At 45.5% G+C, this 17911-nt stretch overlaps 1 protein-coding gene across 1 annotated transcript in view; it reads left to right on the top strand.

Annotated features, from left to right (window-relative positions):
* DERA (deoxyribose-phosphate aldolase) overlaps positions 1–10602 on the top strand; it is a 53805-nt gene extending 43203 nt beyond the window's left edge. Inside the window, exons 7-9 of the mRNA XM_063134418.1 lie at positions 2264–2376; positions 7887–8036; positions 10052–10602. Coding sequence (XP_062990488.1) covers positions 2264–2376; positions 7887–8036; positions 10052–10108 — 320 coding nt within the window. The 3' untranslated portion in view covers positions 10109–10602. The remainder of the gene's footprint in view (positions 1–2263; positions 2377–7886; positions 8037–10051) is intronic.
* Positions 10603–17911: the final 7309 nt, after the last annotated feature.

Here is a 17911-nt window from a genome sequence, read left to right as displayed (position 1 = left end):
TTCGTATCATAAATAGAATTTGTTCACGAAATAAAAAAAATGTATTGTTTTCATTGTTAGAAGATGCTGCTAAATTGGCTGTATGTTTGATAATCACATCTCAAGCTGATTATTCTGCTAATAGCCTTAAGATATTATTTTATTTTAAAAAAATAAGTGCATCACTATAGTCCTAATACTAGTATTTTATTTTTTTATTTTATTTTTTAAAAAAACCCTTCTTGTTTCTACAATGTCTGAATGAGATTTTCAAAATTGAATAATAATTTGATCCGTTAATCTTTTGAAGCTAGTAATTTTATTTTCCCCTCTTTGCAGTCTCCGAGGCTCACAAATGAATAGAGCTTCATTACTGGAGCCTACGTTTAATAACCATTATCCATTATCTTGTAATTAAGACTCCCTGTAACGAATCATGAGGACAATGCAAAAATACATAGTACATTTCTTTAATGAACTGGAAAATGTTCATCTTGTTCTATTTAGTAATGAGTTGCTGAATAGTCGTTAAATCCACTGGAGAATGGAGCGAGATGGATTTTGAAGACTATCTTGAGTTTGTGGTTAATCTATTAGAATTAAAATTTCATCTTCTATTTTTATCAACAGCCGATTAGAAGCCCTTCTGTTTGACCAAATTGATTAGGAGACCCTATACAAGGGCAGATGTTGTTTAATGAAAGTTTTTAATGAAAGTATACCATAGAGATTTCTAATTACCAGACTTATAAAAGCGTTGACTTACCTTACCCTGAAAGGAGGCAGGAGGGGGAAATGGTGAAAGTATTGTGCTAAACGACTTAAATTCTGCAGTTAAATGAAAACTGGGGAACTGGTGCTAGGAAGTTTGATTTGCTTTTCTAAAGAGGAGACTTTGGTCATCAACTTTAAAGAGAGAGCTCAGCAAAGGACTGCAGCTTATAGGTAGAAGACATGCTTTGCATGCAGAAGATCTGAAATTTAATCCCAGGCATCTCCAGTTTTTAAAAAAGGACCCAGGTCACAGGAGATGTGAACAGCCGCTGCCCAAGAGCCATTGCTGGTCAAAGTAGACAATGGCCCAGTTTGCATGACACGCCAGGTTCACCGTGGGTTGGTCACTGTGGGTTATTCAACCTACGATGAGCTGCAGACCATGCTGGGTGCCGTTTTGAATATGGGGTTGGGGGGATTATTTATTTATTTATTAAAACATTTGTATCCCACCCTATATCATTGGAATCTCAGGGCAGCGTACAGATAAAATCAGAACAATGTAAACATAAATATACACAGCTAAAGAAGTATTAAATTGTTAACAAATTAAAACCAGTAGGATTTTTTTAAAAAATATATAAACAATTAAAACTATGTGTGACTAGGGAGGATTTAGCCCTCAAAGGCTTTGATAAAGAGCCATGTTTTAACTTGGCGCTGAAATGAAGCCAGTGTCGGCGCCAGTCGGGCCTCCAAGGGGAGGACATTCCACAACCGGGGTGCCACAACAGAGAAAGCCCTCTCCCATGTCCCACCATATGCAATCCCTTGCATAACCCTACAACAAATCCTCTCAAAACCCTGGTAGACGCTTTCAGATGACACACCACAACCCCATCGGTGGCTGCATATTCAAAATGGTGCCCAGCACACGAGAGTCATCATGCGTTAAATAACCCATGGTGAGCCTGACATGTCATGCAAACTGGGTCAGTACTGGATGGACAAATATCCTAGCTTATCTTGCTAATAAGGCAGCTTCATATGTTGTTGTTGTTCTCCTGGCAGCTCTGGGTTGCCAGGTCACACCCTGGAGACGTTGCAGAACAAACCATAATGATGCTTCCTGGCCCCTCTGCCCAGGTGGTCCCTTTGTCAGCTTGATATGTTCTGCTGGATTAGACCAAAGAATGCTGAACTCTATCCTGCATCCCACAGTGGCTAAGCAGATGGACCAGATGCTGTCTCTCAGCCTACCCTACCACACAGGGTTGTTATGATGATAACAGGAAAGGGGGAATGGAATGGAATATCCCAGAAAAAGGCATGGCTGGCTGGAATCCTGAACAGGATCAGTCTATACTACAACAGTTTGTTGCAGGCCCCAAGTCTTTCCTTAGTTTGGTAAAGGGGAGAAACACTTCATCGGATGAAAACAACGCATAAACTAGGAGTTATCACGGCAATTTTGTTAATGAAATGCTTCCTTCTCTCTCTCTCTCTCTCTCTCTCTCTCTCTCTCTCTCTCTCTCTCTTTTCTTTTTTTCTTTTTAAATTCCCCACAAAGGTTCTGATTTTATTAAGACTTCCACAGGAAAAGAAGCGGTCAATGCTACCTTTCCAGTAGGGCTGGTCATGGTGAGAGCCATTAGAGACTTCCACTGGAAAACCGGCTACAAGGTAACCCAATACCACCTCCGACTGGTATTCTTGAAAACAGCTCCATCAAATAGCTGCTCCCCTTGACGTCTGTGCATTTGGTGCAGACGTCTGCAAGGAGAGCTCCTTTAGATGTACCACTGGGCCTCAGAGTGACGTAGAACCTTGCGCTGCTGGGGTTCCAGCTTGTGTGGAACACTTCACATAGACAGCTGTATACATGAAGGCCCCCTCCTTCGGTGGAAGCCGGTGGCTCCTATGTCAGTGGGGCAGTGAATCCGCTCCGGGTTTCAGTCAGAACTCTAAAGGAACCATCAAAGGCGCTTCACACCTTTGGAGTTCTGCCTGAAACCTGGAGCGGATTCACCGCCCCATTGACATCAGAGCCACCAGCCTCCATTGCTGACCTTGCAGATGTTTGTGCCGTAGGTGTGGATCCTGAGGGGTCGGGGGGTGGGGTCAGAGGTACTTGGTCCAGGCAGTGTCGGGGGAGGAGCTACATGACACTGATTCTGGCCCGCTTGCATTGGCTGCCTATACATTTCCGAGTCCAATTCAAGGTGCTGGTTTTAACCTACTGTATAAAGCTCTACGTGGCTTGGGACCACAATACCTGATGGAATGTCTCTCCCGACATGAACCTACCCGTACACTGTGCTCAACATCTAAGATCCTCCTCCGAGTGCCTACTCCAAGGGAAGCTCAGAGGATGGCAACAAGGGAGAGGGCCTTTTTGGTGGTGGCCCCTCGACTGTGGAATGATCTCCCCGTTGAGGCTCGCCTGGCGCCAACATTGTTATCTTTTAGGCTCCAGGTCAAGACTTTTCTCTTCCTCCAGGCATTTAACAGCATTTAACAACGCTAAGTTTGTTTTTTAACGGAGCCCAGAACCGTTGTTTTTAAATGGATACTGCTGTTTTTATACTGTTGTTTTTATGTTTTTAAATTTTGTATACTTTTTTTAATGTTTACTGTTTTTAACTTTTGTAAACTGCCCAGGGAGTTCGGCTATGGAGCGGTATATAAATGTAACAAATAAATAAAATAAACACAGCCCCGCCCTGCTTGTGCGCTGGACTTCCTCTTAAATGTGATGTCTGAATAGGGCTTCTGTGTTGATGTTGATGTGGTTTGGTCTTTCACACTGCCTCAGCCAAGTTTTCACATGTCATTAAGATAACTGTTTAATTTATCACTCTTAAACAGAATTTATCAAGTGTGGAGTTGGGCATGTTTAAAGTTCTGTTAACCAAAAATGTGTGGTGCACACAGCTGCTGGGGAAATAATAATAATAATAATAATAATAATAATAATAATAATAAAAAATAGATGTAAACTGAGTTTATATCCTTTTATTAAACGAAGACAATTTTATCACTGACAAGAGGTTTCTAAATGGTTTCCTTAACAAACCAATTTGGTTGCTGTACAGATGCTTTTCATGCAAAGGCGTTGGCTAGTAAAAACAGGTTAATGTAGAAATTAAACTTCTTCCGAGGACAGAAGCTGGTTGCAGGCTAACATTTATTGAATGATAAGCGGTGGTGGTGATATGAAAAGTATGCAGCATAATGGGAAATAATCTTTTCCTGTCATTATTGAAGGACACACACAAATTGGTTTTTCTGTTGGGGAATCCCCAGTCCAGAGAAACTTATTACTTTTAATAATATAAGGTGACAAGAAAAAATTCTCAAGGAGATGAACTTATTAAACAAAATAATGAAATCCTGTGAAAACAGCAGGGGGAGAAGTAGCCAGATTTTTTATAGTTCTTGAATGAAACATATATATGTGTATGTTAGTGTGTGTGCGTGTGTGTGTGTGATGGCGTCTGTAGAAAGTCAGCAAACAGAAAGGGAGGCAGGATAGCAATGAGTAGCTGTGGGTGAAAATAAATGGAATTATTGGGGGGGAACTTGGAGGGGGGAATAAGATGGTGGTCAGGATTCAGAAAGTTGCAGACGGAGCAGACATTTGCGTATTGATAGTCCCACTTCTGAAAGCACCCCCTCCCCACCCACCCCACGCCCTCCTGCAAATTGTGGAAATGCCAGAAGGGACCCTGATATGCACGAAAAGGAGCTGTAGTCAGGAAAATAAAAATATAGGGGGGACCTTTTTCTTCTTCTTTTCACCTTTCCTTTGACACGGAGGCTGCCTTTCCTTGACGTAAGATTCCTTAGTGCAAATGGAAACAGAGCGAATGAAATCAATGCTACCGTAGTCATGACGGCTATAGAATACCTCTAGGATCAGAGGGTCGTATACCGACGGTGTCCTAGCGGTAGTGCTGATGATGTTGCGCGAACGTAAACCATCATAACTAGCGCAATGGGAGGAAGCGACGATTTGCTGCCGAAATTTGTTGGCTGCACCGAATTTTGACAGCAAGTCACTGCTTCCTCCCATTGCTGTGGTTATGTCGTGCATTGGTTTACACTAGTGCAGTGTCATCAGCACTAGCGCTGGGACACCGTCAGACACTATCCAGAAGCAGTATGTCTCTATATTCCTGTTGCTGGGAGCATGAGAGGGAGAACATAAGAAGAGCCAAGCTGGATCAGACCAAGGGTCCATCTAGTCCAACACTCTGTTCACACAGTGGCCTGTTCACACAGCTATCGGCCAGGGACCCATAAGCAGGACATGGTGCAACAGCACCCTCCCACCCATGTTCCCCAGCAACTGGTGTATACAAGTGCTGTTGCAGTCCTGTCCAGCTTGCGCGCTTCCTGTCAGCATCTGCTTGACCACTAGCAGGAAACCTAGATGTATTTTGCTACTCTGGGCCCAGTCCCAGATCCCTGTGGGTCTCTGAAGCAAAAACATTGGTCTACGCTGTGAGAAAGGTTGGGAAAGGTTGTGCTACATGTACATTTTTGTTTAGTATCTGCATAATTATTATCATTTGACTTACATAAGATGTATACTCCTGTCCAAGAATGCACATATATTACACCTGTCATGGAGTGAATATAGGCCACCTTTTAACCTGCCTCGGTGTGCATGTGACATCTTGTTATGCCACCCCTCTCTAAGGATCCTACCCCAAATGCTGGGAATCCCAGGAGAGGAGAGGTTAAAGCCAACGTGAGAGACAGTGTGGTGTAGCGGCTAGAACATGGGACTGGGATTCGGGAGATTTGGGTTCTAGTCCCCACTCGGTCATGAAGCACACTAGATGATTGGCTGTGTATTCGCTTCCAGGCTAGATTTAAGGTTCTTGTACTTGTGTACAAAGCCCTAAACAACTTGGGACCTTGATACCTGAGAGAGCGCCTTCTCCCCTACCAACCTGCCCGGTCACTGAGGTCATCCAAGGGTTGCTCCTGGTGGTTCCACATAGACCTATCGTCTGATTGGAGTCCACCAGGGGAAGAGCCTTCAGCGTGGTGGCCCCCTTCCTATGGAATTCCATGCCTCTGGAGGTCAGGCAGGCGCCTCCCTTGGTGACCAGCCACGGTTCACTTTGCATTTTGCTTCTTTTAAAACTCTGTTTTAATGCATTTTTATTCTGTTTTTATTTTCATTTTATCTTGTACATCCCTCCGAAATTTCGAATGGGGAACGGTATATAAATATTATAAATAAATAAATAAATAAATAAATAAATGACTTTGTGCCAGTCATTGACTAACAGCCTAGCCTACCTCACAGGGTTGTTGTGAGTATAAAATGCAGAGAAGGAGGATCTAAGGTGCCTTGCGTTCTTCGCAAGAGGGGGGGAAAAGGTGGGAAATAAATGTAATAATAATAAATCAACAAATGATTCTGCTTGCTCTCTGAGATTTTCCAAGGAGGCCTGTTTACATGTCTTCTGAGATATAGCTTGCAAGTTTGTGTGCCAGAGTCTTTCCAGTCCATGGAATCTTCCACCCCGTTTTGTCTCCTCCTACCAATGTTCAATCTCTGCCTGAAGATTTCTTTTCTTTTCTTGAGTTATCTGTTTGTATAGAGTTGTTTTGTTTAGTCCTTTCCCTTTCTCTTTTTGCATACATCAGTTAGATGTATTTATTTATTCAGCTGTGCCCCTTCTTAGAGTCAGAAGACCTAAAGACAGTAGTGCACACGCTGGTAACCTCAAGGCTTGACTTCTGCAATGCGCTCTACATAGGGCTACCATTGTACCTAGTTCGGAAACTTCAACTAGTTCAAAAAAATGGCAGCCAGGTTGGTCACTGGTACATCTAGGCGTGAGCATATTACCCCAACATTAAAATCACTCCACTGGCTGCCAATTAGTTTCCGGGCAAAGTACAATGTGTTGGTCACTACCTTTAAAGCCCTAAATGGTTTGGGTCCAGGTTACCTGCGGGATCGCCTTCTCCCATATAGTCCGCCCCGCACACTCAGGTCCTCTGGGGTGAACTTACTTCAGTCAGCTAAAACTAGGCTGACATCAGTTTCCCAGAGGACCTTTTCTTCTGTCGCCCCCAGATTGTGGAATGGCCTGCCGGAGGAGATTCGTAAAATTAACTCTCCGTGTGATTTTAAGGCAGCTTTAAAGACTAGCCTTTTCCAGCAGGCCTATCCAGATCAATGTAAAATTAAGAACTTTTAAGATGTATTGATTCCTGTTCTAATGTTGTTGCCCGCCTCGATCCAAAGGGAGAGGCGGGTAAGAAATTATTATTATTATTATTATTATTATTATTATTATTATTATTATTAAGAAATACCCAAGCGGTGAAGAAAACAAATCCAATAGAATACGATACTGATAAGGCAACACTAAAAGCAAGCTTTTTTAAAAACACACAAAACAATGGTAAGCATACTGGCTGGGTCACAGATCAGAGAAGGCTGGCATGAAAAGAAATGTTTTGTGCAAGCGACACAAAATGAACGAGGTGGCCAGTAGAAGGTTCCATAAGCTTGATACTAATGCCCTGCCTTTTAGTCGGCACAAGGCATACAGTGTGTGGCACTGTTAGGAGTACTTCCACAGCCGAACGAAGCAATTATAAATGTATTTCTAACGTGTGTGTATATGTGTGTACGTATACACAGGAAATGCAACTAAACAACTCAGGCAAACCCCAGAGGGATGCAACCGACTGCAATAGGAATCAGTATTTTTAGCAAAGCAATTGGCAAAATGTAAATATAATATTCTTTAGTTTCTGTCAAATGTTTCTGCTCCCGCCTTCGTCTCTGACAGTTACTATAAGAAACGACAAAGGTGGAAGGCAAAACATTTGATAGAAATTAAAGAATATATATACAGTATTTATCCCTGTTTTTGCCAGTTGCTTTACTATATCTTTGTTTGAGTGGCATGTTTATTTTTGGCTTTATGTTTGACCCCGTAAGCCACTTTGCACACCTGTATTTCATGGTAAAAAAAAAAAAAAGGATAGAAATCCTTATATAAATAAGTGTTTATTGTATATCTTTATAGATAGATGTGATGCATTTATACTCAAATTCCTGTTTTCTTCTATACTAGCTTCCTGTATTCCTCCAATGACCTCTTAATTACCTGTTTTCTTTTCCCTCCCCCACCCCCTTTCTTTCTTAAATCAAGGTTGGGTTTAAACCTGCGGGAGGCATTCGCACTGCCAAAGATGCCCTGATCTGGCTTTCATTGATGAAGGAAGAACTGGGAGATGAATGGCTAAAGCCAGAACTCTTTCGCCTCGGTGCCAGTACTTTGTTGGGAGATATTGAGAGACAGGTTTGGTTTCTACCTCAGCTTTTCTTTAACACCCCCCCCCCCAAAAAAAGTGTTGCCTTCTGTGATTCAGACTTTTAAAAATTGCCTTTTGAGAACCCTTGTTTTCTTACATTGTTGTTGAAATATCTGCACCTTGATTTTAATTGCTAATATTAACCAATTAGTTTTCTTGATCTTCCTCATTCTGAGGAAGGGGGATCCTGCATAGCAAAAAAATGCTCATTTTGTGACAAATTAACCGTTTTACACTGTAGTAGAATTCATGCCGTGCATCTACGATGCCGCAGTTTTAGCCTCCGCCAGCTGCTTTTTAAGCAGTCTCAGACAGCAGTGTGGGACTTAGCGTCTCTAGATCATTTCTTTTTCTCTCTTTCCTCTACCCCGTTCTTGAAATGGTAGGGGAGCATAGATCAGTATATGCTTTGCATGCGGAAGGTCCCAGGTTCAATCCCAGGCATCTTCAGCCAGGCCTGGCGTAAGCTCTCCTGCCGCCTTAGGGGTTAATTGCGCATGCGCTGCCTCTACCACATCGCCCCCTTACCATGTGGTGCCTCCACCCCCTTCCTCATCATGTGCACCCCCTTCCTCTGACTTCATCACACACGCCTCCCTGCCTTCTCTTTACCGCCATCACTGCCGCTCTCTGGGGAGCCGTGTGGCCAGAAGATGCGGGAAACACAGGGAGGGCAGGTGGGCGGCTGCTCCAGAGAGTCCCGCCAGCCGCTCTCTCGCTGTGGCATTTGCTATATCAGGAGACTGGGACCGGTGGTGCTCTCCGGAGCACCTGCTAGTGTCACCGAGCAGGCCGCTGCTCTGGAGAGCTCTGCTACAATAAATGCCACGATGGGAGAGTGCCTGGCGGGGCTCTTCGGCGCACCCACTGGAGGCAGTGAGACCAGAGGGGGAGTGGTGCAGTCCCCTCCTCCTCTTCACCGTGTGCAGGGGCTTCACCCTGCTTCATGGGAGAGCCTGCCCTACCTCCAGTTGCAAGGACCAGGTAGTATTTATTTATTTATTTATTGCATTTTTATACCACCCAATAGCCAAAGCTCTCTGGGCGGTTTACAAAATTTAAAACCACAAAAAACATTCAAAATATAAACTAACCAGTATAAAAGCATAATATAAAATACAATAAAAACACAACCGGGATAAAATCAAGCAGCAATGCAGACAATAATACAGATTCAAAATACAAATTCAAAACGCCAACGTTAAAGTTAAGTTACTAGGCTGTTAAAATGCTGAGAAAATAAAAAGGTCTTCACCTGGCGTCGAAAGGAGGTATAGTGTAGGTGCCAGGTGAACCTCTTTAGGGAGCTCATTCCACAGCCGGGGTGCCACAGCAGAGAAGGCCTTCCTCCTGGTAGCCACCTGCCTCACTTCATTTGGCAGGGGCTCGCAGAGAAGGACCCCTGAGGATGACCTTAAGGTCCAGGCAGGTACATATGGGAGGTGGCCTTCCTTCAGATAGCCTGGTAGTAGGTAATGGAATACAGGAAACTGCCTTATACCTGCTCAGACTGTTTATCCATCTAGCCCAGTATTATTTGCTCCACAGCCAGCAGCTCTCTGGTGCAGCATAGTGGAAACCCAGCCCAGCTTCAAACCCGCTCTCAGCCATAAAGCTCACTTGGTGGCCTTGACTGAGTTGCACTTTCTCGGTCTCGCCTACCTTGCAGGGTCATTGTAGTTTAAATGAGGGCCATGTAGGCCGCTTTCCTTGGGGAGGAGACCCACCTACGAGCACGGTGAATAAATAAAATGTGAGGCATGTGAGGCATGTAAGGTGAAAGGACATCAACTTGTATTTCTTGATGAAAGGGAACGGCTTCAGGAAACTTGGATAAAGCACTGTTTTAATCAATGTGAGTAATTAAATGTCTATAAACTGCATCCGCCTTCTTGTTAACCTGCCCTTAATTTGCCGGCTTTGTTACACCTGTTTAATTTCTGCTTTTCCATAATTGCTCTGGTAAACCTCCCCCCCCCACCTCTTTTCTCCCACTCTGCAGATTTACCACCATGTGACTGGCAGATATGCAGCGTACTATGACCTGCCAATGGCTTAGACCAGTGACTAATTCATGATTTGAAAGAGAGGGAGAGAGAAAGGATACACGGGAAGAAGCTTAAGTAAACAATGTCCTTGAATCTTTTCCTCCAACCAAGTCCAAGAAGTGCTTACGGAAGAGATTAAAGGGCCGGTGCTTCCATTTCATGGTTTCATTGTGCTTTGCATTGTGCCCCAAATTCTACGGGTAAATAGGGAAAGCTTTGGATTTTTGAAGTTTTCCAACGTTAATTTCGCCGTGCCTCTTTTCGGCGAGTGCATTAATTCCCACGTTAATACCAGGAAGCGATGAACGAATGATTGTTTTTGCTCCAATTCTGCCATTTGCGAGCCACCTTGGGGGGAGTGGGCCTTTTGGCCGAAAGGCAGCAGAGAAGTGAATTATAAGGTCACATAATGATAGCCTCCGATGTCAGAACAGAAATGGTTTCAGGCATTTTTTGAGGGCCAGGCTTGTGAATGGCTTTTAAGAAAGTTTTTGTGAGTATGTGGGGTGGGCGGAAGGGCGGGGCGGTGGCTGATCAGGTCCTTAGGGTGGGGGATAGGGGGCTTTAACCCTTTACCCTCTGGCATAGACCTGATCCAATTCTGGGGGGTTGGGGTAGAGCTGTGCCTGCTATTTGCCTGGCAGGGGAGGAGGAGAAATGAGAGCTTTTTCTTCAGTGGAACTAGCAGGTGCAGGGACCCAATCTGGATCTGGGCTGCAATAAAGAGGAAAGGGTTTAAACCCCCATAACTGCAATTCATTTTTTTCAAAGCCATTCACACAGTTTCTAATTGCTGAATGGGATCTCGCCTGGCCTGGCCTGGCCCTTTTTGAAGTTGGCCACATTTACAAGGGAATGCAAACGGTAGATCTGGAAAAGAGTTTTTCTTCCTTCCACACCCATGCTGAATTGCAAGTGGCATCTAAAATACTTTCAACTGTGGGAGCTGCCCTGCTTCTGTGGAGCTCCATTGCATGTAACACAACTCGAATGTAGCCCACAAGGATCCCATTTTACTTTTAAAGTGGGTGACCATATGGAAAGGAGGACAGGGCTCCTGTATCTTTAACAGTTCTATAGAAAAGAGAATTTCAGCAGGTGTCCTTTGTATGCATGCAGTAACTGGTGAAGTTCCCTCTTCATCACCACAGTTAAAGCCGCAGGACCCTTGCACTCTTGACCAGATACAAAAGAGGGCAGGGCTCCTGCAGCTTTAACTGTTGTGATGATGAAGGAATTTCACCGGTTACTGAATGCATGCAAATAACACCTGCTGAAATTCCCTTTTCTATACAACTGTTAAACATACAGGGGCCCTGTCTTCCTTTTCCATATGGTCACCCTATTTTAAAGTCCTTTCAGTACTTTGCAGGATACTGAAAGGGGAAAATGTGTATACAAATATTGTAAAGAATGGTTGCAAGTGTCTTTTATCTAGTCCTCTTCTTTTTTTAAGTGAAATGAAATGAAAAAAAGTGTTTCTCCTTTGTGCAATCTTGTTTCAACTTTTGACTCTGCGGAAATAAATTGCTTAACGGCTTAAGAACATATGTTTAAATAAAAGAATAAACCGTGCAGGGTGAGTCCTCTCGTTTCACTGGAGATTAATTACTGCGCACACGCGGCGCAACTAAAAATAATACTAGAATCGTTACCTTTCTAAAGATCAGGCCGCCATGAAGTTTACGCTTTATTTCATTCCTGACGTCTGCTGAGAAAGCTGAGCAGACTTTTTCTTTACTTTTCCTTCTTAGCCCTCCCATTTCCACCACCACTGTGGCATGAAACTGTTCGCTCTCCAGACAAAAAGGAGTATTTTGTGTTATGCAACGAGGATGATCAGGGGCCTGGAAAGAAAGTCATATGAAGAGAGACTGAAAGAACTGGGCATGTTTAGTCTGGAGAAGAGAAGGTTGAGGGGTGACATGATAGCACTCTTCAAATAATTGAAAAGTTGTCACACAGAGGAGGGCCAGGATCTCTTCTCGATCCTCCCAGAGTGCAGGACACGGAATAACGGGCTCAAGTTAAAGGAAGCCAGATTCTAGCTGGACATCAGGAAAAACTTCCTGACTGTTAGAGCAGTACGACAATGGAATCAGTGACCTAGGGAGGTTGTGGGCTCTCCCACACTAGAGGCCTTCAAGAGGCAGCTGGACAACCATCTGTCAGGGATGCTTTGGGGTGGATTCCTGCATTGAGCAGGGGGTTGGACTCAATGGCCTTGTAGGCCCCTTCCAGCTCTGCTATTCTATGATTCTATGCTGTATTAGGTAACTTTTACAAAAGAGGGATGTGGGCTCTCAGGGCTGTTCAGAACCACATTGCGAGGGTCCATGGGTCAGTGTGATGGAGCACCTGCTATGCATGCAGAAGGTCCAGGTTTGACCCCCAGCATCTCCTGGTAGGGCTGGAAATACTCCGGCCTGAAACTCTGAAGAGCCATTGCTTAGGGTGACCCTATGAAAAGGAGGACCGGGCTCCTGTATCTTTAACAGTGGCACAGAAAAGGGAATTTCAGCAGGTTCTCCATATATACAAATGACCCCTGCTGAAATTCCCTTTTCTATGCAACTGTTAAAGACACAGGAGGCCTGTCCTCCTTTTCATATGGTCACCCTACCATTGCTGCCAGTCAGTGTCAACAATACTGGGCTTAGATGGACCAAGGATGTGACTCAGTATATAAGACAGCTTTCTATGTTCCACTGCCCCCCTAACACCAGGTGTGTGAGGTTGGGCTCAAATCACACCCTGGTGACAGGGAAAGCTCTTTGTGTATTCTCAGAAGCACTTTGGTTTCCTTGTAAAAAATGTGCTCTGGGTGAGTTCCAATGCTGAGTCCTGGGACTGACATTAACCCCCCGAGCTTTAAAATCTACAGTTTAGAATGGAAACTGGAGATACAGTTTGACGTTTTAAGTGAATTCTGTTTTGCATAGGGGATGGCTGTTGTTCAGTGGTACAGCATAGGCCCAGTCAAAACAAACAAGGATGGACTAGAGAGAGGCCAGTAGTTTGATTTAGGTGTGGCAGCTTCTTGTGTTCCTTAGAACCAATCTACACGTTGCCCAGAAGGTGGTGGTAGAATTCTGGCCTGTAACTCTTCAATCTGTGGGCAGGGCCGGCCCTACAATGAAGCAGCAGGCGGAGCAGGCTGGGAACAGCAGGGAATTGTTCCGCCCTCCCCACCCAAAGGGCTTGCCGCTCCTTGGCTGGCCACTCTCCTTCTCACTGCTGCTGCTGCCACCTGCCTCCCTCACTGCCTGCTTGCCTGGCCAGCCGGCAGTGGCAAAGGCTGCTGCTCCCTCCCCGGGCAGTGGCTCTCATTGTTGTGTTTCTCAAAAACCTCCTGCCTTCTTGGGAGACAATAACGCCGCCTCCTATGTAATCCGCAAAGCTTTATTCAAGCAATAAACATCTCTTCCCACCTGAAGAGAGTCTTATCTCTAGGAACTTTTCCCCTAGGCAAAACTATGCAAACTAAGCGAGACAATTGTCCTTTTAAGAAGAATGGAAAGCCTTTTCCCAAGATGTGTTAACTTCAGAGAGACTAGTTTCTGACGAGATGCAAGCTGGGCTGACTTCCTCTCGTCTTCCTTTCGCTCTGCCCGTTTTAGTCGGCGTCGTACTCTAGGATCAGCTAACCTGTCTGTGCTCTCTCCTCCGGAAGAATGATCGCTTCCCACTGACTGTGTATCATTTGCCCTTGACGAGATAAGCTCTGGAGAGGGTTCACTCGCAGCTGGTGAAGAGTCCGTGAGAGCTTTCTCCCCCACTGGTACAGGCTGGCCTGTTTCTGGCGCCGACTCCTCTACTTCAGAGTCTGATTCTGATGGATCACCTGAAACACCTTCTTCCAACCCAGGGGGAGCAGGGCTAGACATGACACTCACCTTCTGCCCCAGCCCCGAGGCTCCTGGCTGGGAGACTCGGCCTAAATATCACAAGACCTCTCTCATTAGTTCAGCAGACTCTCCCAGCTGGCCAAAGGAGGGAAGAGGAGACACTGCCCTGTGAGAGCAGGGAGTGGGGAACCGTGAGCCAGCAGCCCCTGCCACGGCATGAGAGGGGAGAGCCAGGGAGTACCAGAAAGAGAGACAAGAGAGAGGGAGAAGAGGAGGTGGCAAAGAGAGACAAAGGGGATGGTCAAGAGAGAGATAAAAGGGATGACTGTGCCAAACTCTGGCCTGCAGCTCCCAACAGACAACCCTCAAGACAACGAGACCCTCAACAGAGAAAAAGTTTTCCCAGCCCTTTCTAGATTTCCACCAGCAGGGAAGTTATGGGTTGGTTTGGGGTTTTTATCTGCACGGCATTCCAAAGAACATAGGTAGTAGTAGTAGTAGTTACGTATCTTCAAGTCATCTTCGACTTATGGCGACCCTATGAATCAACGACCTCCAGATACATCTGTTGTAAACCACCCTATTCAGATCCCTGTAACTTCCTTTATGAAGTTAATCCTTCTCTTGCTTGGTCTTCCTCTTTTCCTTCTACCTCCTGCTTTTCCTATCATTATTGTCTTTTCTAATGAATCATTTTTTCTCATTATATGCCCAAAGTATAATAGACTCAGTTTCAGCATTTTCTCTGGCTTAATTTGTTCTAGAATCCACTTATTTGTCTTCTTCGTGGCCCATGTTATCCACAAAACATAGAAAGCTACCTTATACTGAGTCAAACCATGGGTCCATCTAGCCCAGTATTGTCAACACTGACTAGCAGCGGCTCTCCATGATTTCAGGCAGGAATATTTCCATCCCTACCTGGAGAAGCCGGGGATCGAACCTGAGGCCTTCTGCATGCAAAGCAGATGCTCTACCATCCGTTCCAGACTGTTGCCAGCTCAATTCCTCACCCCATTATGTATAATATGTAGATTGACTCTGGTCCTAAGAAGCTTATTTATTTATTGGACTTTATACCATAGCTTTCTACCAAAAATGTCACTCAAGGCAGCTCACGCTCACCACGGATTTCTTAGGGCTGGCGAAGGCGAAGCTTGGCAGACGGTTTTTAATTTTGCACATTGGGTTTATCGTGTGCCTTGGTTTTGGGTAATAATTTTCCTTCTCCCCTTTCACTGCTCTGCATCAGCACGTTGGATGAGATGACCTATAAAGCCTGTGATTCCATAACTCTGAGGAGAACGAACACACACACACACACACACACACACACACACACACACACACACACGAAGTAGCAGCTACTTCCATATTTTAATATGCTCAGTTGTAACTTTGGGTTCTTGTTTCCTTCAGAGAATAGAAATAAGTTTTATGCTGCTGATCCTATGCTGAGCTAACATCTGGATGATAGATAAAATGTCAGGGGTAGGATTAAAAGGAAGAATCATTTTTTAATTAAATACAACCTGCGCTAGAAGAGAAGATGGGAGAAAATAGTATCTCCATCTGGTCAATTCTTTTAATAGGGCAGACGAGAACTAAAGTGTTCTAACAGTACAAAGGCACAGCCTTTAAAATGCCTAATGGCCATTTGAGTTAATATCCCAGCTATTTTAAACTAACATGGCATGGGGTGGGGGTGGGGAAATAACCTTTCTGCCTGCATCCTATATTGGATTTGGGGGTAGGTTTTACTATTTAGTACGCAGCAGCTGTGTGAGTTAGGGGGAGGGGGAACAAACTCTGTGCTAGGGGATTATTAAGAAAGGAATTGAAAATAAAACTGTCAGCATTAGAACGCCTCTGTTAAAAGAGGGATGGTGCAGCCACTTTTGGAATAATACTATGGTTGCCTCACCTCAAAAAGGATACTTGAGAGCTCAAAGGGGGAAAGCAACATGGTCAGGCTCAAAGGGGAAGGGGCTCAAAGGGAAAAGTGAAATGGAACGTCTTTATAATGAAAAGCTAAAGAGTTTGGAGGTTTGGGGTTTAAAAAGAAGAAGAAACACGGAGAGAGCAATCCTATTGCTTCTAGGCAGAGACTGGAAGTTCATAGGATAGTTCAGATTCCTGGATCTGAGGTAGAGGCAGTGCTCCGACCTTGGACGCGGGAATCCGAGGTCCTCTGCCCCTCTCCCTCATGACCAGCCTGGAGAGAGCTGGGCCAGCTGCCTCTCCGAGGTGGCAAGTGTTCTTGAAGAGGAGGGAAGGAGGTGGCTTACGCTGAATCCCCAGGCTTCCCCAGTCTCCTTCTCTCCCTCTCCATGATGCCTCAGCTAGGGTGACCATATGAAAAGGAGGACCGGGCTCCTGTATCTTTAACAGTTGCATAGAAAAGGGAATTTCAGCAGGTGTCATTTGTATATATGGAGAACCTGGTGAAGTTCCTTCTTCATCACAGCAGTTAAAGCTGCAGGAGCTATACTAGAGTGACCAGATTTAAAAGAGGGCAGGGCACCTGCAGCTTTAACAGCTGTGATGAAGAGGGAATTTCACCAGGTTCTCAATAGGGATGTGCTCCGCTTCTCCTCGAACCGGAGAAGCAGGAGTGGAGCGGGGGGGCTTCGCCTACCCTTAAGGCGGAGGCGAAGAGGATTGGGGGGCCGGCGGATCGAGGTGAAGAGGGTCACCTCAATCCGGAGCTTCGCCTGAAGGTAAGTGGGGGGGAGGGGGACTAATCTGGCGCTGCCGGCGCCGCCATCCATGTGGCGGCAGCGGCGGCAGCACCAGGTAAGGGAGGAGGGATGCTTATCTTCCTCCATCGCGGGATTCAATTGAGGCCCCGGTTGAAGCTGGAAGTGAAGGCCGAGGCCTCTTCCGGCTTCAACCGGGGCCTCAATTGAATCCCGCGACGGAAGAAGGTAAGGGGGCGGGGTGGGTGGGTGGTTTCTGTGGTGCCGCCATCGATATAGTGACGTCGGCGAAGCCGGATCTCGCTCCGCAGAGTGGAGCGGGAGACGGGCGGAGCAGCGCGAAGAGGATCAGGCCCGATCCGGATTTTCCGGATTGGGCCACGAAGTGGATTGGGGGGTCCGTGCACACCCCTAGTTCTCCATATATACAAATGACACCTGCTGAAATTCCCTTTTCTATGCAACTGTTAAAGATACAGGAGCTCTGTCCTCCTTTTCATATGGCCACCCTACTTCAGCTAGACAGGTGGAAACACCCATCTAGTTAAAATGCAGAGCAGGAGGCATGGCGGAAGTGAGGTCCGCCTTTGCTGTGTCTCCCGCTCTGCACTGGTTACTCATAAGCCTCCATGTTCAGACGCTTGTGAGTATGAAGGGCAGATCTGATAGGATTGAGCCCCTAAAGCATTATTTTTCAGCAGGAGCCAGTTTGCTTCCAGTCACCATCACCAAGAGCACTAGGGGAGGGGGGGCTTGCTGGGCCCTGGGGACAGTTCTCTCCTTCCCCCTCAGTCAAGAGGAACCACATGCACCAGATCCAGCTGGAGGCCTTTGGAGTCTCTCCTCCCCATCCGAGCAAAGCCTCTGTCAGTCGCTAGGCAGACAAATTCCAACAGGCTCATTTGGGCCTTGGATTGCGATGGATCTTTTTCTCATCACAAAGGGCTTCTCCACACTGAGGCCTTTTGTCCTGTGATTTTACTGGGGCTTCTGCTTCCAGGTTCTTTGCAGGAATAAGATCAGCCCTCTACATGAGTTCCCCCGCAACGGACACACTTTCCCCGTTTATCTGTGAGTGCTATATGTTTCATTCTACAGCCACTGGATGGTGCTGTTGTTATGTAGCACCACTTCCTCTTTTCACACACTAAACCAAACTAAATGAAAGCAGATCTTTCTGTTAACACGTAATTTCCATTTCAAATTAAGCCACAGAAATGCTCGGAAAAACCGAGAGAGGTGCTACGGAGGTTGACAACATCATGTA

Source organism: Elgaria multicarinata, chromosome 9 (assembly GCF_023053635.1).
Source record: "Elgaria multicarinata webbii isolate HBS135686 ecotype San Diego chromosome 9, rElgMul1.1.pri, whole genome shotgun sequence".
Lineage (NCBI taxonomy): Eukaryota > Metazoa > Chordata > Lepidosauria > Squamata > Anguidae > Elgaria > Elgaria multicarinata.
The sequence above is the reverse complement of the archived record's forward strand: the minus strand, read 5'-3'. Positions and strand labels throughout refer to the sequence as shown.